We start from the raw sequence: 25,264 nt of genomic DNA on the forward strand, positions 1-25,264 counted from the left end.
GAGAATGATTTCATGCAAACTTATTAAATAAGGGGATCTCACTAAAGGAATTTTTTTCAGATAGCTTGAAAAGCTAGAATGGAAAATTGAATTAATTTTAGGAAAAATGAATGTTTGATTAATGAATAGTTTGGCTAGTGACATTTTTATTCAAGTTCTTAGTCACCAAAAATACAAATTTCAAAAGATTAGGTAATGAAAGTTTCTAAGCATTGCTTATTACTTTACAAATTTATTTTTGTAGTAAAACTACAAATGTAAACATCTCAATCAAATTGGATCAACATACTCTAAGTCTGTTTTTGAGCAGGAAAGCCTTGAACTTACATTTAATATCATAATACCACTGACGTATAATGAGATGGTTAATCTAAAGATACTCAAAACACCGATATAGCTAAAATCTTGCTCTGTAAAAATAACCAGTGCGTATGGATGTGTGTGAGTAGAAGTTTGTGCTTACTGAAATATAAGTTTGTGCATTAAATTCAACCCCATTCCACAACCATTTTTCTCCTAGAAATGGCCAGCACTCTCCCTGGCCTTTTTCCCGTCAGTTATATCAAAGAAATAAATATAAATTTTTGGCAGCATAGAACATATGTTTATAAGCATAGTTATGAATAATCTGGGAGACCTAAGTTGACAATTGAAAATCAATGTTAAATCTTAACAACTGTTTATTTTTGAAATTTGTTAAACACAACAATCATTTCCAAAGAATGAAGAAAAATCTTCTATTTACTTTATAGCTATCCTTTGACTTACATTAAGTTTTGCATGAAAATATGCAGGCAGTATAATTTTACGTATTTCAGTGGTGCAGTCTTTCACATCCTAATGAATGCATTAAGTCAGAGCTCAGATTTTAAGAGTACAAGATATGTGAGTCTCTAGTTAAAATCTTCTTGTAAACTCCACTCTTATTTTGACATAGTCCTTTCCAGGGATATACCTCAATGTAATGAAATATCCAATCTTAACAAACAATTTTTTCAAGTGGCAAAATGAAGTTTGCCATGGGAGGCAAACCTTTGTGAATTGAACATAACACATTCTCAGTCTAAGCATTGAATTAATGCAGGCCTTGTTTTATGATTTCCTTTTTTAACATCAACATTTTGGAAAGTAAGATACTCCAGAGACATTTGACAAAATGGAATCGTACACAATGATAAAAACCCAAGTCTTGTCTTCAATCACAGATTTCCTATCACCCTTGTCTCCAGATTCTGCCTTTACTTAGCATTAACATTTACTTCCCAAACAATTTAGCCAAATGAGGAAATGAGTGCACATGTTTATATGCAGAGGGAAGGACTGGTGGAGAAGGGGAGGCTGTGATATGGATGCAGGAATAATTGATTGAAGCCCATCCCTGAGGACAAAGACAAGGATGGATTCCAGTCTCCCAGATGGATGGCCCTCCTAACAGAGCTGGTACTCTTCTTCCTCTGATGTGGGAGAAGGGTCCACAGGGATTTGTCTTGGTGAGAGACATAATGCTATGGAAATTTGTGACTGATAAGCTCTGTTTCCTCTACCAATTTCAAAACAAGGAGAATTTCAAGTCCTGAGAGTGAGATGAACAGAGAACCTGTCTGATTCATACAGATAAAAACTCATCAGAAGTTGGTTAATTAAATAGGAATACAAAAGGTAGCATTGCACAGTACATTTTTAGTAACCTATCCTTGATTATGGGAAGATGGTGTTAGCCTTCCTGTGAGGATTAGAAAATAACCATAGACAATAGATTCTCTGACTGTTCCTAGGACTAATGAAAAAGGTGCATGACTACTTTTTACTCTGGTAGCCACCTGAGTCCTGAGGAATAATGGCTAACAGAAATGTCACATGCCAAAAGTAAATTAATCTTTGGTTAAGTCCGGTGTATTAGCAAGCATGTTATATAAAATGACAGAATTTCTGTAATTTTGCTAGTTCAAAGATCTAATAAAATGAAGAATTTTGAAAGCATTAGAAGAAACTATTTAATATTTGCATTTTAAAATAAACATGATCAGTAGGATTTAATAGCTATGTCTGCTTGTATTCTGTTCTGATGTTCTAAAGCCTTGCCTTGCTCAAAACAAAGCCAGAATAATCCCAATACTGACATCTTCAAATCTGTGTAAATATCCTCACTCATCCCACCTTTTTGTGCCTCTTCCTTCCCCAATACTGTAGTCTAAGTATCAGCTGACAACGTGTTTTGTTCCCTCTTCTGGTACATATGAGGTACCAGAGTTAGTCTTAGACTTCGCTAACTTGTAAGGAAGTTTTTGTTTGTTTGTTTGTTTGGAAAGAGAGAGAGAGAATATCCTCCATCTACTGATTTACTCTCCAAATGGCTGCGATAGCCATGGTAGGGTCAACCAGATTGAAGCCATGATCCAGGATCACCATCTGGGTTTCACATATGGGCAGTAGAAATTCAGCTATTCAAATGACCATCTTCTCTTGCTCTTTCCTAGACTACTAACTAAGGGTTGGACTGGAGGCAGTGTAGTCAGACTCTCTGAGCTCTGAGATGGAATGTGGATGTCCCAAGCAGCAGTGGAAGCCACTGCACCACAACAGTCACCCCATAAACAAGTGTTAGCACAGGCTGACTGACCATGTTGCCTAAGAGAAAAAATAGAACAAAACAGGTTGATGTGTGTGTCGCAATGTTATTCAGCTAATGCCTTTGCAAATCCACTGACTGGATTTTTGCAGATGCAGATACCCCTTAATATGGGAATTTCCTTGCATTTTAACTGCAACAGTAGCTTCATTCCTCTAAGTTGTACAGATGTGATTTGTAGGTATTTGAGAAACTTATGTACTAGAACAGCAAAGATTGTTTTTATTTTCCTTTTTTTGGAGGGGTGGGGGAAGTGGAGGAGATGTCAGAATCTTACCACAGATGTTTAATGTTCTTCAGAAGAGAATAAGAGGAGAAATGACCACTTCATACATTCAACTGGAAATTTTTATCTTCCTTAATGCATACAAAACAGTATATTTTAATATAGCCGAAAGCAGCTTACAAGAGAGTATAATTAGTCATCTATGCCTAACTTGCTACATTATTATGTTAACTCAATGGTTTTTTTTTTTTTCAGGGTCTTCTGGGGCCTCCAGGACAAAAGGTAGAGTACGATATGTAACAGCATCTTGAGGGTGATTGCCTGCGTGTGGTAAATTACGTTAGCTACTGTAAGCTATGCTGAAGCAGTTAGTCTGGTTTGGATACTCTACCTTCTAAACATGCAGGACGTCATGCAAGCATTTGCTGTAACTAGCCTCCATCGCAGCAGCTTCAATAAATCCATGGATGTCTGTTGAGCTTCTGGATTGGATTTTTACCTCAAGTAATGGTAAAATGTTGTAATCAAACATAAAGTGCAGAGGATCATAAGACATTGAAATTGAGCATGTGGCCTTACTTAAATATGCCGTTGCCAATGACTACAAAACTGACCAGAGTAAGGGATTTGCTTATTGCCTGACTCTACGCAGTTAAGTGATGCACTAGCATTCTTCTTTGCCAAGATGACTTCCAAAATAACTTCCTGAATATTGTTTTGATATTATCTGCCCCACAGTCATCAGAATTGTTAAATTATATATTCTTTAAAAAATTGCTTGATTTGAAAGAGAGAATCTTCCATCTGCTGATTCATTCCCCAAAAGACATCCAGACCAGGGCCAGGCCTTATCCAAAGCCAGGAGTTTCTTCCAGGTCTCCTGTGTGAGTGCAGGAACCTAAGCACCTGGATCATCATCACCTGCATTCCCAGGCATCTTAATAAATAGGATGGGAGGAAAACCAGCTGGGACTCCAACCAGTGCCCAAGTGAGATGCTAGCCCTCAGGTATAGTTCTGTCTGCTTTGCCACAACTCAGACCCTGCCCATTATATTCTGATAGACAAAAACTGGGATTTCTAAAATGACACCTATACAGTAGTAATAAACATGTCAATCACAGAAAGATGACATTCTACCAACCAGAAGTCCATAATTCTCATTCTTTCCTAATCTGTCACCATACAAGAGGGCAAAAGGGGAATATTTAGCCTATACAAAAGATAACAATTGTATTGTAACAGGTGGACAAGTCAGTCTTTATTTTTGGAATCCATCGAAGATGGAGTCTTTTCATCTCCCAAGCGCTGGACATGTGGCATCTGTTGAAACATAATATAAGCCAAGCAAAAGCCAGGGGTTGTGAGGCAGCTTGTGTGTAGGAACACTTTGTCCTTCACAATAATGTCTCTATTAAGCATGGTGTGAAATTGTAAAGCTACTCTAATCCACATTGAACCAGGATGTAATTACTGCTTCAGGCTTAGGGAAGTTGTTTAATGACCCACTCAGTATATTCGCTGAACAAGCTAAGGAACTCACCATCTCACTGGGTTTTGCATATAATTATTCTTTTTTAATAGACTATTTGTAGAGCAGTTTTAGGTTTATTGTTGCAGTTTTTAAAAAGAAAACCTTTTTCCATTATTATTAAAGAAACTTAATATCTTGCAACTACTAATACAAATCTGTTTTCTAGTTCTAGAGGAAGAATACGTACATTGTATTTAAAAATGATTTCTCCAGAGCCTGAAAGGGAGGTGTAGGGAGGGAAATGACATCACTAGAAAATATTGGCTCATGCTTCTTTCTGTATCCACTTAAACATCAGATTTCCTCAGATAACAATTAGCTTTCTTACTCTCAGCCCACTCCATCCTGGTTCAGCCATTCTCAATTGCCCTAGTGTGTGCATCCATGAGCACATGTGTGTGTGCTAATATCTCTACACCTCTTAAAATGTTTTGTGTAGAGGTTGTATTTTGCCTGGTTAGTGATAACTTTTGTGATGCTCTTGAGTCTACTCTGGGAGACAAAAATACATGAACACTGAATACTCCCTGAAAGCCCAATGGGAAAATGCTTCAAATGCTCCCAATTTGAGTTGGCAAGAACCCATTGTTTAATTGTGGAACACGTAGCTATTATTTTAGTTATTTTTTTTCTCTTCTGGTATTCAAACTCATCAGATTCAAGTGTTACTGCTACTGCCAGGCTTTTGCCAGATGGAACTAAGCCTGTTTATTTCTTCAAAACAGCAAAATGTAGAGGCATGTGGCCTTTTGATAGAAACAAACCTCAATTTCTTTATGCAAAATCATGTTAGGGTTGAGTTGGTACTTGAGAAACAAAGTTGAATTGTAACCCTGGTTACTGGGGAAGCTTGAGCAATCTGCCTGTGTTATTAATACTTGAACGCAGGGATGAGATCTGAAAACCATCCTCTGCCAATCACCATCATCTTTTTTTACTCTCTTTTAGCAAGGTAAAATTGTGGCTGCCATAACTCATTTAATGATTGAAATATTTTGTGAGTATGACATCAGTTTACTTTGATCTTATGTCTCCTTAGGGTTCAGACGGAGCACCTGGAATTCCAGGAATGAATGGACAAAAGGTGAGTTCTACGAAGTATGTTATTTGACAAAATAGTTTAGAGAACACTGAAGTCAGAAAGTCATTCTGGTCAGTAATGCTAATAATAATCTTACAGATTTACATAAATACTGCTTATATAATTCTTTTTTACTTTTTTACATATTCTTTTAAAATATAGGAAAACTGCAGTGAAATGATTAAGTTATCGTAATCATTAGCAATGGATTCATTTAAAAAGGATTAAATAGAAGAAACTCTTAGAAAATATTCCATGTTAGGTATTCAGGACATGATACTTTTTGATAAGTTGCATGTGTGTTACAACTATGTCTTTCTGATGAATATAGAAAGAGTGGGGGAAATCGGTGTTTAAAATTCTTTGTGCTAAGCAAAATATGCTCTGGCTGGTAAAAAAAAAAAAAAAAATGTGGATTATTTCCTTGGTTAAAGAAAGTTATTTTCACAGTGGGGATTTATTAAAACCTTCTGAATCCAGAAACAAATTCATTTTACTATGAAGTAAAATTAGGAGTTAAACAGGCTTGCCAAAGTATAGTACTCAAGTTTTACTGTAGTGCTAATTTTGAGGAGGAAGCAATGTTTTTTTTAAACACACACACACACACACACACACAAGTCTACCTACAAATATCAGTGTGCTTGTGTATGTTTGTTCCTACAACCTGCTTAGTTATTCTCTACTCTTCTGTGTCCCTGACCGGCTGTCCATTCTGAAGCCCATACAGAGACGTGGCAAGCCACGGCAACATCTAACAACCCACGACTACTAGGAGCCAGAAAGCCAAGCTAGGAGTTTCCTTTTCTCCTTCAGAGCACTTGACCCTGTGAAATTCTGCCATCTGTGAGCTCGTTTTCCTAAAATGTTTTCAATTCATGTACCCTGGATTCCATTCTGAAATCATATAGAGGCCAGCTCGTACTGGGAGTAACCTCCTCAAGATCTTTTCCATTGTCTCTTCTCTGACAGTAAGAGATAAACAACCACACTATTAAACCTACAGGGTACATAAAAACCAGTATCTGTCTCTTAGGGGCTGTATGAATTTGAGAAACATCCTTGATTTCCATAGCCTCAGATTGCTCATTGGTACAAGGGAGACAATACCAATTCCTGACTGCAGAGTCAGATGGAAGATTAAAAAAGAAAATATCTAAAGCCTTTATAATCATGCTTTATACTACTGTTAACATTCTCCACCATTTTTTTTAATTCTGAAATTTTGATTAATCTATTCGAAAAGAAACATTTCCTAGGATTACTCGATTCCCCGGTGAAATTCATGTTTTCAACAAGGTTATAGCCTTATCAGTCCATCCACCAGACTCATCAATAGTTAACTATTCATGCTGCACTTCCATTCCTCCTTAGTGAAATGTGTATCCTTTTGCTTCATAAATCATGATAAAAACAAAGTCCTACTTTCTTTTTTCAACATTATACATCTTGGAAGGAAGCATGAACAAAAATTTGAAAGTGTATCAATTCTAAGGTGGATTTAGCATTATATAACGTGTAATAATATTTAGAAAGAATAAATATGGATAGAACATAAATATTGTTTTGGCATTGGTGAAAAAAGAAAAATTTTATGCCAAGATTAATGTCTTGCTTTTTCTCCTTTTTTTCTTCTTCAGTTTTGAGACAATCACGAAAATCTATAAAAACCTTTAACCTGAAACAAAACAAGTTTAAAACTGTCACACAGACTCTTTCAGACACAACATAATCATTGTTTTTTGAAAGGAAATACACAATTTCCTTAGCAAGAAAAAGGAATGTGACATTTTCTTGTCCTAGTCATCAAGTCTAAATTGTATTTCAAGAAAATAGACAGTTCATATTTGCAGTTTCATGTCTTGTTACACATATTAGTGGCATTCCTAAAGTGTTTTCTGTAAAATCTAGAGAAACTAAATGATTTCACATTTCGAAGAAAGTATAGCAAAATGCAGCCTGTTTCTATACTCCCTAGAACTGAACCAAAGACATTGTTTATGGAACTTCTATTATCATAGCCATTATTTAACATTGACAATACCTCTTATATAATTGATATAAAAACAAACATAAATATATGAGTCTCAATCATGGAGACAGCAAATAATTTAGACAATAAGAAGAATGTTAAAAATAGAGTCATAATGTGATAAAGTATACCAAATGTGTTTCGAGCCTCTAGAATTTGTTTTATTTTTAATTTTTATTTGAAAGGCAATGAAACAGAAAAACAGGGAACAGATAGGCAGAGATCTTCCATCCAATGATTCACCCCCAGGTGCCCACAATCACTAGGCCTGAGCCAGGCAGCAGCCAGTAACCTGGAACTCAGCCCAGGTCTCTGCTGGGTAGCAGGGTCTCAAGTGTTGAGCCCTATTCTGCTGTTTCCCAGGGTGTTCATTAGCAGGAAACTGCAAAGTAGTGGAGACTGAAACCAGACACTCTGGAAAGGAAGTAGGCATCCTAGAATCATCTGTCGAGAAAAGAGCTGACAAAGACATAATATTTTTTCCTATAAAATCATCTTAGTTTTCTAAAGTGTCATGTGAGGGATCAGCGCTATAGTGTGGCAAATAAAGCCTCCACCTACAGCTAGCCTCCAGTAAGGGCACTGGTTTGAGTTCCAGCTGCTACTTTCCAAAACCAGCTCCACACTAATGTGCCTGGGAAAACAACAGGAATGGCCCAAGTGGTTGGGTACCTGAACCCATGCAGGAGGCCTGAAAGAAACTTGTGCTTTGGACCAGACCACCTCCAGCCAGTGCAGCCATTTGGGGAGTGAACAATTGGATGGAAGACCTCATTCGCTGTCTCTCTCCGATTTTCTCTCTCTCTTTTTTTTTTTTAAAGATTTATTGATTTCATTATTACAAAGTCAGATATACAGAGAGGAGGAGAGACAGAGAGGAAGATCTTCCATCCTTTGTTTCACTCCCCAAGTGAGCCTCAACAGCCGGTGGGCGCCGATCTGAAGCCGGGAGCCAGGAACCTCTTCCGGGTCTCCCACACGGGTGCAGGGTCCCAGTGCTCTGGCCCGTCCTGGACTGCCTTCCCAGGCCACAAGCAGGGAGCTGGATGGGAAGTGGAGCTGCCGGGATTAGAACCGGCGCCCATATGGGATCCTGGCGCGTTCAAGGCGAGGACTTTAGCCACTAGGCCACGCCGCTGGGCCCTCCCATTCTCTCTTATAACTCTGCCTTTCACATGCATAAATGAATCCGTTTTAAAAGAGAAATTAGCTTGTGAAAGCATTTTCTTCAACTACAATTTCGTTTTTTCCAAAGATAAACTTTTGGTGTTTAGAAAGTAGCTTTTTTTTCAGCCAATGGTTAAAGGAAGAATACAATTTGTTTTTTCCTTTAAAAGAGTTATTTTTTGTTTATTTGAAAGACAACGAGAAACTCTTAACACAGAGAAATCTGTCTGCAGATTCCATTCCAAAATGCCTGCAACAGGTGAGGCTACACAAGTTCAAAGCCGAGGGTCTGGGATGAATCCAGGTTTTTCATATGGGTGACAGGGGCCCGAGTGCCTTCCAGGGAGAGCATTCATAGGAAGCTAGGATCTGAGGTGAGCTGACACTCAACCCTTGCATCATAATCTGGGATGCTGATGTTCCAAAAGACATCTGAACCACTGCACCAAGCACTCCTTGTGGTTAGGATGTGATTTATAAACTATCACAAGTATGGCAAATAGCATCTGAGAAATTAAATGTTTTTTCTCTTAGGTTTCACAAAAGAAGGAAAAATAAGCCATCTTGTGAAATACTTTCTTTTTTCTCCTAGAGCATTTTCCATCCAATCAGAATGGTGAAATTGGTGATTAACCCTAAAAATAATGTTTAAAATGTTCTGGGTTAAACACAAATTGTATTATCTAAGAAATCTAGAGTTTTTTGAGATCCTGAGTCATAAAAAATTCTTTCTAAAATGAAAGATAAATGTCAGGTGATTTTGTTTCATACATTTTTCAGATGCTTTCTAGAATGTGTTACTTTTCAAACCTTCAAAACATAAATTGAAGTGATAGTATTGTATTCTCTTTGGATCTCTGTTATACAGCAATGTGATTTTTACATTTTAATTGGTTTATAGTTTGGATATTGAAATTCCTTTTCGTCTGTTACACATGAATCTTACAATTGACATTAATCTCCATAGCATACTTCTAACGGCTTTTTAAGTATGTTTAAAGGGCAGGTAAATTGAAACTTCCAAACTTCAAAAGGCTAAGCTGTTGAGTCCAGTCCATATAGTGGGTTGCATGATTAACTCAGTAATAATTTTTAGTCCTCATTCACTTACTGTAATCACTAAGCATAATATTTTTATTTGTTACCTGGACTCTACAATTTAAAAACAACGAATTACATTTCTGAGTAATTTTGATATGTTGCACATCTGATTGATTTCTATTTAGTTCATTCAAGATTCTCCTATAGAAGAGTTTACCCAGTTGCGTATTACTGAACCTATTTATGATTTTGTGATGGTAGACTTTGACAAGGAAAAGATGCTTGCAGTAAAAATAGTTCTGTTACTGATTCCAGTTAATAATTTAGAGAAAATATCTTCTGTGGGTTACAGATTTGAATCAAAATTGCTGTCTTTCAAAGTTAACGATCACATAATGAGAATTATATGAATATAAGACCATTTTGTTCTCTAGGAACTATAATAATTGCACATTTTTCTCTTAAAGTACCACCTTCTTATGATCAAATGTTTCATAAAGTCAACTCACTTCATCTCTATGTGTGAGACCATTAGAAAATTTCATTTATTTACTTGGTAGGCAGAAAGACGGTTTGTAACCTCTGGTCCACTCTCCAAGTGCCCACAACATCCAGGATCAAGGCTGGGAGTGGCAAACTCCATGCAGGTGTCCTTTCACATGCTGCCTCCTGGGGTCCACATTCACAGGAAGCAGGAACTGGGAGCAGAGCACAAACTCAAAAGGGAACTCTGATATGGGGTGCAGTTGTCCCAAATGGCATCACTGCAGCTGGAATACATACATGTGCCATTCTCAGGCAACTGTATACCCAAGCTTATTGTATTCTTAAGGAAACTTTTCACTCAGTTTGAATCAGTAAGTTGAACAAAAGCTATTGTATTATTCATGTTATTAAAGGTCCATTAGAGAAGAATAAAAAGCTGGAAAAAATAAGCGCTGGCTTGACAAAAAGAATTATGCTAAGACTTTCCTTTCAACTTCTTTCCCCCAATGACTTCATTTGGGTTTGTTACTATTAAAAGGAATTGTCTTTTTAGGAAATGAAGAAAGGGGGGAGAAAAGTTGAGGGCTTGTGATTGGAGGGAGGAGGATATTGAGAGGAAATGAAGCTTCTGCCAGGCTATTGCAAAACAGTTCAGGAAGCAGATGCATTTGAATGAATAATGACATCATGAAGACTTTATTTTTCTTTTTAATTCTCTTTTTAATATTTAACATTTAAATATTTATTACTTAATTCTGTTTTAAATATTCTTGAATACTGAATATTGAATATTTAAATATTGAATATTTAATTCTCTTTTTACTATTATTCTCTTTAATATTATTTTACAAAATAGATCTGATTGAATTTGTATATAATTTGGGAAAGCCTTTGTAAACAGTTCCTTAGATATATCCATTGCTCCACTTGTTGATTCAGTCAATGAACATTGCTTTAGCTCTTAGAAATGCCAGATACTAACTGAGCACAAGTTCCAACTGTCTCTGCAGTCAAGAGAGTGGATAATAGGGATGGAGACACTAAATGAATAATCATGTTACTAAAGACCTGTGCATCTATTTTGCCATTAAGTACTGTGATGGAGGGGCATAAGGCAGCCAGGCCAAGAAGTACCTTGCTGATTTGATGACTTTAAGTGACACTGCAGTATGAACAGGATCTGACAATAGCTGATCCTGTCAAATTAAATTAAAGATAATCTTTGTCTTAGAATTTAATTTCTAAAATGCCACTATCCTACTATCAGGGTTTTTACTCATCATAGTAAACTTCTCCCACAAATTTCTACCTGCTAGAATATTTAACCAATATAGGTTACAAAGCTTGTTTTTGTGAGATCAGATTTTATCTCTAAGAAATGGCCTTGATTTTTAACTCAAGACAACAGTGGCATAACTTACTGTGAAAAACGGAACTACTAACATCTAGCAAGTTTCATTTATGTGAGACCAACCTACATTGCCCAAGACTGGAAGCCATTATCCAACTAGGAAATAGAATTTAGAATCTAAGTTATGAGTCATTGCATTTTTTGTGAGGATCCACCTTTCTGTCTCTTTTGTGCAGTACAGAGAATGAAGGAAATACAGTTTATTCAGCATTTGCTCATTGCCAGGCACTCTCCTAAGTATTGATAGTGTATAACTTCACGTTGTCCTCCAGCAATCCTATTAAAGTGGGTACTACAATAACCCACTATCATGTGTAAATGGAAGAATAGAGCTTCTAAACTAGCCTTTTTCAATTGCATAGCAGTGTAAAATTCACAGAATTCCATCTTTGTCTTCAGTGCTGTGTGGCCTTAGACATATTACTTACCTTCTATGCACCTTAGTTTCTCCATTTGCCAAAAGTACTTATAGTATCAGCCTGCAAGTTCCATCAGGAAACAATACAGTAATAATGCAAGTATCCCTTGAAAGATGTGTTATTTCATTCCACCCCAATTTTTACAGGTGAACCTAAGTATTTAAAATTTCTATTAATAATCAAGCACCTTTTTTTAAAAGAGAAAAAGAATAATTTATCATTCCAACTATGCTTTAGTTTAGCATTTAAGAACTATACTAGAAGAAAGAGGAAATTAGCTGGATTTTACAACTTGAAAACATAAAAAATGTGCACAGTAATTTGCATGTTATAAAATCATAACCAAAGTTGTCAAAACTGAAGATATTTTGCCAGACAACGTGAACTTGAAAGTGCTGTGCTAATGCTGGCTGTTTTACTTTATCCTGGCAATTAAACATCATCAGTGAGCAGTTAGTTCCTTGTGTTTCTTCATCTTTGGTCCATGTGGCTGCTTTCATCCTTGTTGCTACTGTCTCTTGGCTATAAAGTAGCTGCCAGTCACTCCTGGGGTTTCATTGTTTGATGTCTTCATTGAATGTGAAATACTGCCTGAAAGCATCCAACATTTTTGAGCTCCTTTGCAGCTGGAGATACCTAATATGTGGGTCTCCCCTCATGCTCTGTGCTGACTAGGTGCTGACACCATAACTTTTGTCCTAACATCATTGAACATTGGAAAGTTGTGACACTATTTGCTTAATATAATGATTGGTGTGGAATCCAAGAACCACCATATTATGTTGGATCTGGTTTTTCCTAATCTTAAATCATTCTTCACTTCATACAACTCCTTTTGTCTATTTTGATATTTCTTCAAAGACATTTATTTATTTACATGAAACTTAGATTTTCAGAGACAGGAGGAGAGAGAAAAATCTTCCGTCCTCTGGTTCATTTCTCAAATAGTTGCAATAGCTAGAGCTGTGTGAGATCAAAGCCAGGAGCCAAGAGCTTTTTCTGTGCATCCCAGGTGTGTGACAAGCCCCAAGAACTCAGACCATCTTTCACTGCTTTCCCAGGTCCATTAACAGGGGGCTAGAAGGCAAGTGGAGCAGCCAGCACTCAAGTCACTGCTTATATTGGATCCTGGCATCGTAGGCTGTGGCTTTACATGCTGTCCCACAGCACCAACCCCTATTCTGACATTTTGTCCTAAATGGTCACTTTGTGTCTTCTTAACTCCCCTCAATCCAGCAAGAACATACATGGAGGTCACCTTTTTACATACAGACAAGAGAGCTCTTGGCATGATGCTTTCCAGCTGAGTTTTACTCATCTTTGCACTTTCTTTGAAGTTACTTAAAAAGAAAAATGCTAGATAATACTTCCTTATTGAATGCCCTTTGTGTGGCAGAATTGTCCTCCCCATTGGGTGAAGGGTCCCAGGGCCAGGGAGACACACCAAGTCAGAGTCCAGGGTCCCACTTCTACATCATGGCTTGGGGATCCAGGAGCTGGGATTCCTGCCCTACTTCTCTGACTCTGCTCCCAAGGCCTGGATTGGCTCTTTCAAACCTGGGTTCTCAAGTTCGGACATACTGCTACCTTATATGCCACCAGTGGGTGACTGTGAACAGAGGTCCATGAGGAGCTATGAACAGGACTTGCAGGTGCAGTGTTCCCACATGAACTCCACACTCTTCCCAGTGGGAATCAGGGCTGCAGAGATCAACAGGATTGGAAGAGAGGGGAGTGTGGTGGATTAATATGGAGAGCATCCATGTGATCCATGACCTTCAAAAATGATGAATGCACTCAAAGCAAGTAATTTATCTCATTTATGTAAATTTCCCCACTGTAATCTCAATGTAGCTATTTTCTGTGACCCCTAAACTCTTAGCTATGTCTGCATCTCAACTCTTTTTATTCATTCAATTTTTATGGTACACATTTCTGTATTTACTATCAATAAGGAAATTTAAAATAGAAAGTGTCAACCAGCAGACACTGTTCTGAAATAGCTCATGCTGTAATATATTGACATGACCTTCATGTTTTTTAACGACCTTCAGTGCTGTTTAATTTATTTATTACTTCAATTAGTGTAACACCTCAGCAAATCATCTAAAATAGCACATGACTGTTTTACTTTGCTGTCTGATATATATCTACTTTTCTACTAATCAGTGTTCGGGTTCCTAACAGAGTCAAACAGATTGTAATGTTAGGGAGATTGCAGATAAATAAATAAATAAAAATAAAATGCCCCTCCGAAGATGCCAGGTCCTTGGTTTAGAGCCACATCTAATTGTCCAGGGTAAGGGTTTTGTATTTTTCCTCTTCTCATATTACAAAAGCTCCTCTGCCTCTAGGAAATAAAAAGAATCAGGGGTTAGGTATGCAACCAGGAACTAAAAAGGTTCTGAACTGTTCCTCAAAGAGAGAAGCTGATTTCCCATGATGATATTGAGGCATGGGAAGGAAGAGAAAGGTGAGATGGAAGGGAGAAAATAAGCAGAAGCTCAGGAGGTAAAACAGACTGCATGTTCTGTGTTATAACTCCTTCTCAAGAGCACCAGAGTCAACCCTGAATTCACAAAGTGCAGAACACTGGGTTTCTTGAGGCCACTGGTAGGAACTGGTATATCCATTGAACTTAGCTGGGGTAAACAAAGATGACATCAAGAAATTCATAACTTGAGCTAGGATTTTCATGGAAGTCAAACTTCAATGGTCCCTGAAATGAGTATGTTTTAAACTTCATTTTACTTACAAGACAAGGAGACCCAGAAAAAAACACAGAGACAAAGATGGAGAGAGACCTCACATCTATAGGTTCAATCCCCAGGGGCATGCAACAACCAAGCTGGGCTGCACCAGGCTAAAGCCAGGAGCCTGGAACTCAATCTTGGTGTCCCCTATTATTGGCATGGAGTGTCACCATCTGCTGCCTCCCCTGGCGTGCGTTACCAGGGATCTGTATCAGTAGCAGAGTAGCCGGGATCTGAACTCAGGCCTTCTGATGCGAGATGAGAAAATACTGAGTAGTAACTTCACCACTGTGCCAAATGGCTGCCCATGACATTGGATCTTGAACCAAACTTAGATCTCTGAGGAATAAAGAGCAACAAGTTGATATCTTTAATCCAACAAAAACAAACAAAACATCCCTTACTATTTTTGAGCTAGGAGCACATTTAGTCTAGCCCTACACATTCTGTGGAGGAAAAGCTGGTCCCCTCCCAGAAGTTTAAGCAATGTGCCCAGTATCATGGGGTAGAAGCAGAAGAAGCGGATTAGACAAGATGTTTCCTAAAATCTCTGTACAACTGCTCATTAGCCTTAAGCAGAAAAGAGGTGTGATGAAGGGGAGAGAGCCTTTGGACACCAGTTGCTCTCAAATAGAAACAACACAACATGGGAAATCCAGCAACTTGGATTCTAATCTTGCATCTATGTCTTTGCAGCTCTTTGTCTCTGCAAGCGCATTTTGCCCTCACAGAATGCATGTCTTCTGCTAACAATGACTGGCTTGGTTCCTTCCCACTAAAATCTCTATTTTGTGAGTGCTTCTGCTTTGGGGAAAGCAGATATTAGAGTGAGTTGCTGAGGTCCAAGATGACACTTGCGTAAATTCTGAAAGGGTCTTTTGGGAACCACAGATGACAGGATAATTTATGGAACTGGCCTCACCCTGCTACTTCTTGCTTGTCACCTGGGGCAACTGGCGTGAGGGAGGGAGCATGTGGAAGAGAGGGACGTAATCAGGTGTATGACAAGTGTAAAGATAGCCCGGTCTCTGTACACACAGGCTGTGTTGTTAGAGCCTTTGCCTTCCAGAGTTCCACTGTTCCCCAGCAGCATCCTTGGAGAATCCCAGAACTTTCTTGGAAGTTATTCATGGGCTTGTCTTTCCTCGCACCTGCCCTTTATGGACGTGCTATTCACAGTTACTTTACCTTGTGCCTTCATGCTCTTTGTGGCTCTTGTTTTAGGTGGACCAGGCTGAGACTCTGGAGTGCTGCCATGAGGTTAACATTTCTCTGTATTTTGTTGAGTTTCTTCTCTTTCCCCACCAGTAACTGCCTTGCTGTAGCTGACAGATGTAGTTATTCTCCAACTTCCCAGTCATACAGATTTCTGTCTCAATCTCTTTCCCTATTGCTTCACATCATCATAAAAATGTAATGCATTTGTTTCTCCTGAATTCTCTTTCCTCCAAGCACCGGTGAACCAAACGGGCTTTATGTGGAAGTGTAGATGCTGGGCAGCATCAAATAGTAGAGCATAACAAAGCCCATGCTTAAACTGTTGTTCATCTGATGGTGGGGTGTCATGGAGGGTAGGAGTGGGAAGTAAGACTATTAGACAAAATACAGAATACCCAGCTAAATTTTAATTTTAAAAAAATGATCTGTAATTTTTAAAATGACAGTGTTCCACTCTATATAAGATCAGCAATTATCTAAAAAATTCATGTGTTGTTTATCGGAAATCTAACTTAAACTGAGTTAAAGTTAAATTTTTAAGTTAACCAAAGGGAACTTTTGTTTGCCAACTCTGAGGATCATAACAGGGAAGACAGAATGGAAACAAAAAAGGATAAATCAGATAGTGATTAGTGCCATAGAGAACATTTTTTTAAAAAGGCCATGTGTATAGGAGTAGTGATGTGATAAGGCTGCAGGCAATATCAATTTTGATACTATGTTTTGTTATGTTTAATATATATTTAAAGTATTATGTGAACATCTTATGAATTAATATTTTAAGATTAATCATGTTCACATAATTAATGTGATATTTTGCATTCTTCTTTTTTTCTACTAAAACCCCCCAATTATGTTCTTTAGTCACATGCCTGTTGCTCACCTGCTGCATATGACTAGTGGTATCCTGCTGGACAGTGAAGGTTTTATCTCTGCTTGTTTTCAGTATCTGGCCTACAATAAAATTTTTGTGACCTGGGACTTTGTATCAGCAATTCCAGACTGCAAGAGGAGTGGGAAAGCTGTCAAGGGAGTAAAGTGGATCAAATAAAGTGGCATTGACAGTTTTCTACTTAGATTCCAAACACACTGGTGTTCACATCCTTTAAGATGATGCCTGGGCCCAACAATAAATTGCAGATTTTATGGTTATTCAGTTTCTTGGTTCAGTGGAAGAAACTAGTGGGACTTCTTCTGACTTCCTTGTAGCTGTGTGGTTCTGTTTCAGGGCCTGATTCCAACTTGTTCTGCTGCTTAATGTTCTGCAGAACCAGGTTGCATAGGCTTACATGCACTTTTTTTTTTAACTAAATTGTCCCCAAAAGCTATTTCTTCCTATAAACTTCAGTGTGTGGCAATTTCCCACATATAAATAAATTGCATTTTAGATTTCAAATATTTAAAAATAGCATTTAAAAAACTGTTCATTAATGATGGATAATTCGGGCCCGGCGGCGTGGCCTAGCAGCTAAAGTCCTCGCCTTGAAGGCCCCGGGATCCCATATGGACGCCGGTTCTGATACCGGCAGCTCCACTTCCCATCCAGCTCCCTGCTTGTGGCCTGGGAAAGCAGTTGAGGACGGCCCAAAGCTTTGGGACCCTGCACCCGCGTGGGAGACCTGGAAGAGGTTCCTGGCTCCTGGCTTCAGATCGGTGCGCACCGCCCGTTGCGGTTCACTTGGGGAGTGAAACAACGGATGGAAGATCTTCCTCTCTGTCTCTCCTCCTCTCTGTATATCCGGCTTTCCAATAATAAATCTTTAAAAAAAAAAGATGGATAATTCACCTGGCTTTGTAACCCAACCTTAGGAAAAGGCTAGTGCAGCTGAACTGTCCTGGGTCTCCCCATTGGCCAACCTCTGTAAACGAGGCACGCATAACCTAAGAAAACATTAAGCAGGTATCTTCTGCAAGTCCTGATTAGGGGGTTCATTGCATTCATGAATCTTCCACTCCCTGGTACTATTTAATATTTACTGTTTCCATGTGCCTGTCTGCAGAAAGAAAATGAGTAAAGACGTTCCTGTTCACTACCCAGCCCTGAGACCCTTCTCTGGTGAAGAAGGGACCAGGACCCAGTGTTTTAGAGAACTCTCCACAGCCAACACTGCCCGTTTTCAGCTTTGATCACACTACCACTGCCACTAATTCCAGAGACAGGAGAAAACCTTGGGGCTGTTGCAATCTCATGCCAGTGGCACCGTTCCCATCCCATGCTGCTCCATGTTTCATGAAGCTATTTTTCTCTTCTGTTTGAGTTGTTTCTGAAAGTCCGCACTCAAAAGATAAGAATCTATTTCAACAAAATGAATGTAAAATTATTTATTATGCTAAAGCTCTAAAGCTGTGGCTCATTTTAAATTTGCTTTGCCAGAGTGGAGAACTATGTTAACTGAAGTGACAACGAGCAGCATTGCTGCTAAATGTTTCCTTTTAGTGCTCGGTCTTTGAAAGAAAGCTAAGTGTCTTTCTATCTGAAAGTGTTCTTTGAATTTGCCCTTGAATAACAGTACCTGAAGTAATTGCAAAACTTTTGAGTGATGTTCTACATTAGAATTCTAGAGAGCATTTACTTTTTCAAAAAACAATGAAAGCAGGAAGCCATCCTTCTTAAATGTCAGTCCAATGTATTTTGAGTTTAAATATGGACATGGCCATTTGGGAGTAATAGACTGGGAATAGCCCTGACATTTTAGGTATAAGAGAAACCCCTGTCAGTCTGCCTGTGGGTAACATATTTTCACTTCCCTGTGTACTAGTCCCCATTATACAGTTCATCTATGAAGATATATGTATATGCTTGCTTTGTTTATGTATCTACTTATATTGTACTTCACATATCAGAGAGAACATATGGTTTTTGCCCTTTGGGGGCTGACTTATTTCACTAAGCATAATCTCCAAATTTTTGCTAAATGATTGTTGATTAAATTAATGTTTTATAGGTTATTGCAGCTTAGTTTTAATACTCAAAGTTGTACATTTAATTTTTAACATCTTGTTCATGCAACTTGAAAAGCATTTGGGGCAGTAAAAATACTCCATGGTCTTGTTATCTAATTTGTAATCTATATTTCTTGGTATTGCTAATTAGAAACAGAAAAATGTGATGAGTTACATTTTTGTCTTTTTATCCTCCATAGTGCAAGTTTTTATTTGTGCACAAATGCCCACAGAAATCATTAGAAATGTGATATCCAATGCTGATGAAGTTCTGAGCAGTAATACCTGGACAGCGCCTATAATGGCAAATGAAACGCAGAGTCCCATTAGAACACAATTTGAGCTGCTGCCATAAAAATGCTTCTGTTGACTCATAAAACAGATATAACATATCAGAATTAAAGAATTTGACAGAAAAACATTCATAAAAACATGTTCACAAAGTTTAACAGCACAAGTTGAAAAAAAAACCTGAGAATTCAACAATGTGGAACTAAGTAAATGAAGGCAATTGACTTTGAGCTAACTGAACTATCCGCAAGAAAATCATGAGTACCATGTGAAACAACTGTGGGGTATAGATAATGAAAAATCAAAATAGCTGTGTTCCATGCTTGCAGTTTCTAGAAAAGATGTAAGCATAAGTTAAAGAGACCAGAAGGAAACCAAAAAAGATGAAAACAATTACTGTAGAGTGATGCGATTATGAGCCTAAATGTTTTGGTTTTTCCCAGTTTTTCCCTTATGTTATTTTAGCAATATATAAAATCAAAGGAAAAGGGAGCTCAAGTTTTCATCTCCTGATGTTCATATATTAAGGAGAAGGCTATGCAGACACCTAAGCAACATTCCTCTTCTTTGCTTCAGAATCTCAGCATGAATTTTGTCTGGTTCCAGGGCTTAACCATTTTTTTAATACCACTGGCTACCATGGTTATTCTTTGAAAGGCTAAACAAAGTGTGTACTGTTCCCTGGCAGCATCTCTCCTTTTGCATGAAACCATGAGTTATGATATTAGTGCATCCTGTTGTGGATTCTTTGAAGAGAACAGACTTCATAGCTTTGCTTTGGTTGCATAGTAAATGATAGTCCTCTTTCAGGGTATATTCTGTTTCCAAGGGCTTATACTTTGTTATAATAAATGGAATATCAAAATTTTCCCATTATTCTAAGTCAACCTTTTTGTCATTTTACCAAGGAAAGTGTGAAAGTTACAAATATCCTGAAACTTTATACAGGAAGCATAGTTTCTTCCAGAAGCTGAAGACTTTAGTAGTGATAATCCAGTACAATTGTAGAATAAATTTGCTGTTTTGTAAGGCTTTATAGACTTCAATAATCTGTATTCATTGATAATCTTTATGTGCATTTAATTTGATCCTGGTTTCTTGCTGAGAGGCCAATTCTAAATGGGATATATAAGTGAAAAGAGAATAAGAATAAAATTACTACTCATCTACACCCCCTCTATTTCTTGAAACTTTCATCAAAACCTACTGTTAAGAGCACAGATTCTTAAGCCAGATCATTATGGTTCAAATCTTGACTATAGTTGTAAAATTTCAGACTAACTTTTATATATGTCAGTTTCTTCACCTCTAAAATAGGAAGAAAATAGTACTTCTTAGAAACTTGTAAGTTAGGTTAATAAACTTAATTTGATACCTAAGAAATGTGATTATTAATAACATTTTTTACAGGTTGAGAACCCGAATAAAAATGCTCAATTCCTGTCCTCCAGGTGATTGAGAAACATTCTTTAAAGTCAATTCTTGGGCTAGCACCGTGGTACACCAAGTAAAGCAATGTCTGCAATACTGACAGCCCATGTTGGTACTAGTTCAAATCTCAGCCGCTATGCTTCCAATTCAGTTTCTTCATGTTAATGCACCTGGGAATACAGCAGAAGATGGCCCAAATACTTGGACCCCTATGTCTATGTGGGAGGCCTGGATGAAGCTCCTGGCTTCAACCTGACCGAGCCCTGGCCACTGCATCTTATTGAGAAATGACCCAACATATGGAATTTATCTCTCTGGCTCTGTAGTCTGCCTTTCAAATTAAAAAATAAATAAATAAATAACTCTTAGAAAAACCAACTAAATTTCTAATGAATTCAAAACTACTGAGAAAGAAAGTCTACCTTTAAATTATTACTATTTTTTAATTTGAGATGCAGAGAGTCAGAAATCTTTACTGAAACAGAGTTCCCTAAATGCCTGCAATGACCTCTGTTAGCAGTCATGGGTAGTAGACTATAATTCCGTCTAGTTCTTCCACATGGATGGCAGGAACCCAAGTATGTGAGCCATCACTGATGCCTCCCCAGGTCCACATTACTAAGAATCTGGAGCCAGGAGCAATAGCTGGGCATTGAACCCAGCCGCTCTGATATAGGATGTGGGGGTCCTAACCACTGGGAAAAATGCTCATCCCTTAAATACACTTTTAGAAAAGTCAACAGAAGAGCAACTTTACTGCTCTCCGTGGAAAGATGAAAGTTTTCCAGTAACTGGAACACAAAGTGAAGGACTTTGGGAATGTTTTTAAGTGAAAATGAAATTCTAGTTGATGTAAATTTGAGCCACATGGAATTATGAAGGGCCAAAATATCTTGTGAGCACCTCAAGGGGCTTTTTTTTCCTTTGGAAAACAATTGCTAGTTTGGAGTTTAGAAAGACTAAAGTGGAAAATTTTTCTAGCCTAACAGCTATCATCTTTTACCCAAAAGTCTATCATTCCGATGAAAGTGAAAGCCAAAATCTCAATGTTTTATTCTAATTATTTTATAGCTAAGTTGAAAAGAGAAATAAGAGGCATCTCTACTTTTTATTTTTGTGTCCAATATGTGCATGTGAATTAAATAGGTTTCCACAGATGTGTCTGGCCTTCAGGATTTAGGATTGTAAATATTTATTCTCTGAGGCTTAACTTAAAAATAAAATGACTTGATCTTTGTTTTCCTAACTCTCCACCAAGAGAGTTTTAGATTTCAAGTGTCCTTTACTCACTCAACAAGAACTTATTTGATGCCTGTAGTGTTCCCAACACCAGGCTAGTTACTAATTTCCACTAGGCAGTTATTAACCTCTTGATTATGAAAAAAATAATTATTGGACCACAGAAGCTAAAAGGCCACTTATTCTCTGTGACTGCTAATTCTCTATTCCTATAGCATAACTTGCTAGTTGTCTCCCTTAGTTATCGATTGTATTCAAATTCAATATTGTGATATATCGAATTTATCTAAAATAGATTTAATTTCACTTAGTTGTATCTGTGTTTTATTTTGAGGGTGAACCTGGATTGCCTGGAGCAGTGGGACAGAATGGAGCACCAGGACCAAAGGTCAGTGCAGAGCTGAGCAGAATCACGTAATCCTTGAATTTCCACAGACATAATAATACTTTCAATATCTCACTGTGCCACTTGGATGGAATTTTGTATCAGTAATGCTATATCTGCTGGAGTATAGACGTTTGTGACTCACAAATACATTATGTTTCTGATTTTAATTAATATTAAAATGCAGAAAAACAAAATAGGACATAATTTCTAAAAAAATCTTTATTCTGGAATGCATATATATAAAACACAAGAAAGTCCACTTTACAAATATAACTGTAGTCATCCTTAAAATATATGAGCTCATGTGTCATGGCCCTCCTGACTAAAAATGTGCCTCTTTACAGGTTCAACTGAAAATGTGGCCACAGCACCACTAAAGTGTTTTGTTAATATCTGGTTACCTCCAATCTTAACCAAAATAATCAGTTAATCAAATGAAAGGCAGAATAAAGATGTGTCATGTTTTACTAAATAAGAATAAAATGTAATAAGGACTTTTAGTTTGGACTGAAAATTTTCTTTGTTTCTTAAAGTATAATATACTTTATAATATATACTACTAAGTATAAAAAGATTGGTGGCAGTTTGGTTTAAACCAAACAGGCAGACAATCTCAAATCCTTTGATGAGCAAACATCCCTTGAAGTCTAATCCCATCAGCTGTGCTCCTGTGTGTCTACCCACAAATGTCTGTCAGCTGATTTTACAGATCACATTGCAATTGACAGACACATAGAACAGATCTAAAATATGTAGACCTATCTTTTGTCCATCAGGAGAGGGAAGAAAATATTCCTTGTGAGACTGCAGTCATTTTCCTGTCTTTTCTCCTCTTCTTGCACCATGCCAAATGCTAAGAGTTAATGCTTAATGACTGTTCATAGAGCTAGTCTGATGTTGCCTAGCAACCATCAGGATAGATGTGGAGCAGTAAAAGTGACCAGAAATTCAGAAAACCAAAGGTCAGATTGAGCTCCAGAAAATGAAAAGACTCTTGCTTCCAAGCTAAAAAATACAGAATCATAATAATGTAACAACATGTTTTTATAAAGCAAGTCAATCTCACAGCAACACTTCAGTTTTCAGGGGAAAATGTTATAATGCATATAATTTGCAAAAAAAATTTCCTATTCCACTCCTTTCTTGGATAAAGTAGAAATTAAGGTCTAGTCAGAATTTTGTGTTTTAGCCCTGATTCTTTCTGCTCATTGCTTTGAATGAAGACATCCCTCCTCAACTCCTTCTGCCAGACTCTGGAGTCATTCCTAGAGGTACTAATGCCTCCTGAACTACAACTAATCTGGAATATGCTTCTTACCAGATGAAGAGAGTTCATGACATTGCAAAGGTACCCAAGTTCAGGACTGACTGTATATGATCACATTAGGGGAAAAGATTAATTTCCAAGTCTAGGTCCCACAAACCCTGAAATAATACATGTATCACGGTATTTTCAGTGGAAGACTCCCTTAAGGACATGCTGGTCATCCTGATTGGTTCTGAGTTTGGAAGGGAGCAGTCTCTCAGGATGCCATATTGTCATACTATCATCTTTCATGCCCCACAACAGTTTCTGAATTCTGATCTTAAAATAAGTTAATCACATAATAGGCAAACAGTTACAATTATAGATGATGTTGACATTCATACCCAGTTCTCCAGGAAACTCATCTTTCCAGATCCAGCCAAAATAGAAGGTGTCACACATAATGTGCCTAATATGTTCAATATCTGTTATGTTTGATACTGATTAATAGGTATTTTCCAATTTAATGTCACCTAATGTCTGTTTTTTCTTTGTTTTGTTTTTTGTTTTGTTTTGCTCAGGGAGAACCTGGAGAACAAGGAGAAAAGGTAAGAATATAATTGAAACTCAATTTCAACTCTAGGAGTAATGTGATACATGATGGATGGATAGAGACAGAGGGATAAATATGATGACCACTGTTCTCAAACTGTCCATTGGTGGAAGGAGAAAATAGCATAGTTCTTAAGTTTGGACAAAATTTGGAGTTCAGAAAAATTAAATAAGAGGAAGGAAAATTTAAGCATTCCAAGTTTTTTAATATCTTTCAAAGATCTCTAGACTTGCAGAAGTCTAAGTTCTACCTACTTGCTAATGCCATTTCAATGCTTTTCAAAGCAGATACAGCCCTGTGCACTCCTTAAGTCACTAGGTTAAAGGGATACAGATGTTTACCCATAGCAATTATCTGAAAGTTGCTCTACAAAGAATTCCCATAAAACCCAGAAAGAGAAACAAAAGGAGAAGCAGGGTGTTGCATGCTAAATTTCTCCTAAATTCCTTTCCTTACTACTTCTGGGACTGTCCTGGTTATTTTTAGATTCTTAGTGCATATGGTGGTGCTTATTTTCTTGGCTCTTATGCTGTTTACTTTTAAAGTGTTTGTGAATTGTGCTGGGTACAAAACTGCTCAGATACTTACTTCATCATGGTCTTCTCAAATGAGCCAATGTTTCTGACAAATCAATATTATAATTTCTAATTCCCAAAGATGTTCATTTGTAGATCAAGAAAATGTCTTGAGTGTAGCTTTATTTTCTGTTACTATAAAGGAAAAAAAAGATAATGATTTTGATAGAAGATGAGCGAAATAGAGAAGCGGAAAAGACAATTTCCAGAGGACATGGTTCAGTCAGACCCTCCACTTCATAACCCCTGTAACCCAGTTTTCCCAGTATGAAGGTTTGCTTTGTTTTTCAATTGAAAGGTTTTTAAGCAATTTTTAGAAGCAGGTAAATAAACAGCCCACTAAAAATCCTTCATAATAGATTACAAATACATTAATTTGTCATCTGATATATGTTCGCAGTAATTAGTTTAAGATTAACGGACTTGTTAAGACAGGAAAGGGAGAGATGTCAGTACCATCCCAGAGACTCATTACAGGAAATGTCTGTGACCCTTGTGGCTCGCTTTGGGCTACCACTCAACCTCAGACAAGTGCCTAAGTG

The 25,264-nt window shown here is 37.5% G+C and overlaps 1 protein-coding gene across 1 annotated transcript in view; it reads left to right on the forward strand.

Moving 5' to 3' along the window:
• COL25A1 (collagen type XXV alpha 1 chain) overlaps positions 1-25,264 on the forward strand; it is a 460,541-nt gene that overhangs the window by 360,348 nt on the left and 74,929 nt on the right. The window contains exons 11-14 of the mRNA XM_058666694.1: positions 3,111-3,137; positions 5,428-5,472; positions 22,235-22,288; positions 24,116-24,142. Of these exons, the coding sequence (XP_058522677.1) occupies positions 3,111-3,137; positions 5,428-5,472; positions 22,235-22,288; positions 24,116-24,142 (153 nt within the window). The remainder of the gene's footprint in view (positions 1-3,110; positions 3,138-5,427; positions 5,473-22,234; positions 22,289-24,115; positions 24,143-25,264) is intronic.

This window comes from Ochotona princeps, chromosome 7, assembly GCF_030435755.1.
Source record: "Ochotona princeps isolate mOchPri1 chromosome 7, mOchPri1.hap1, whole genome shotgun sequence".
Classification (NCBI taxonomy): domain Eukaryota; kingdom Metazoa; phylum Chordata; class Mammalia; order Lagomorpha; family Ochotonidae; genus Ochotona; species Ochotona princeps.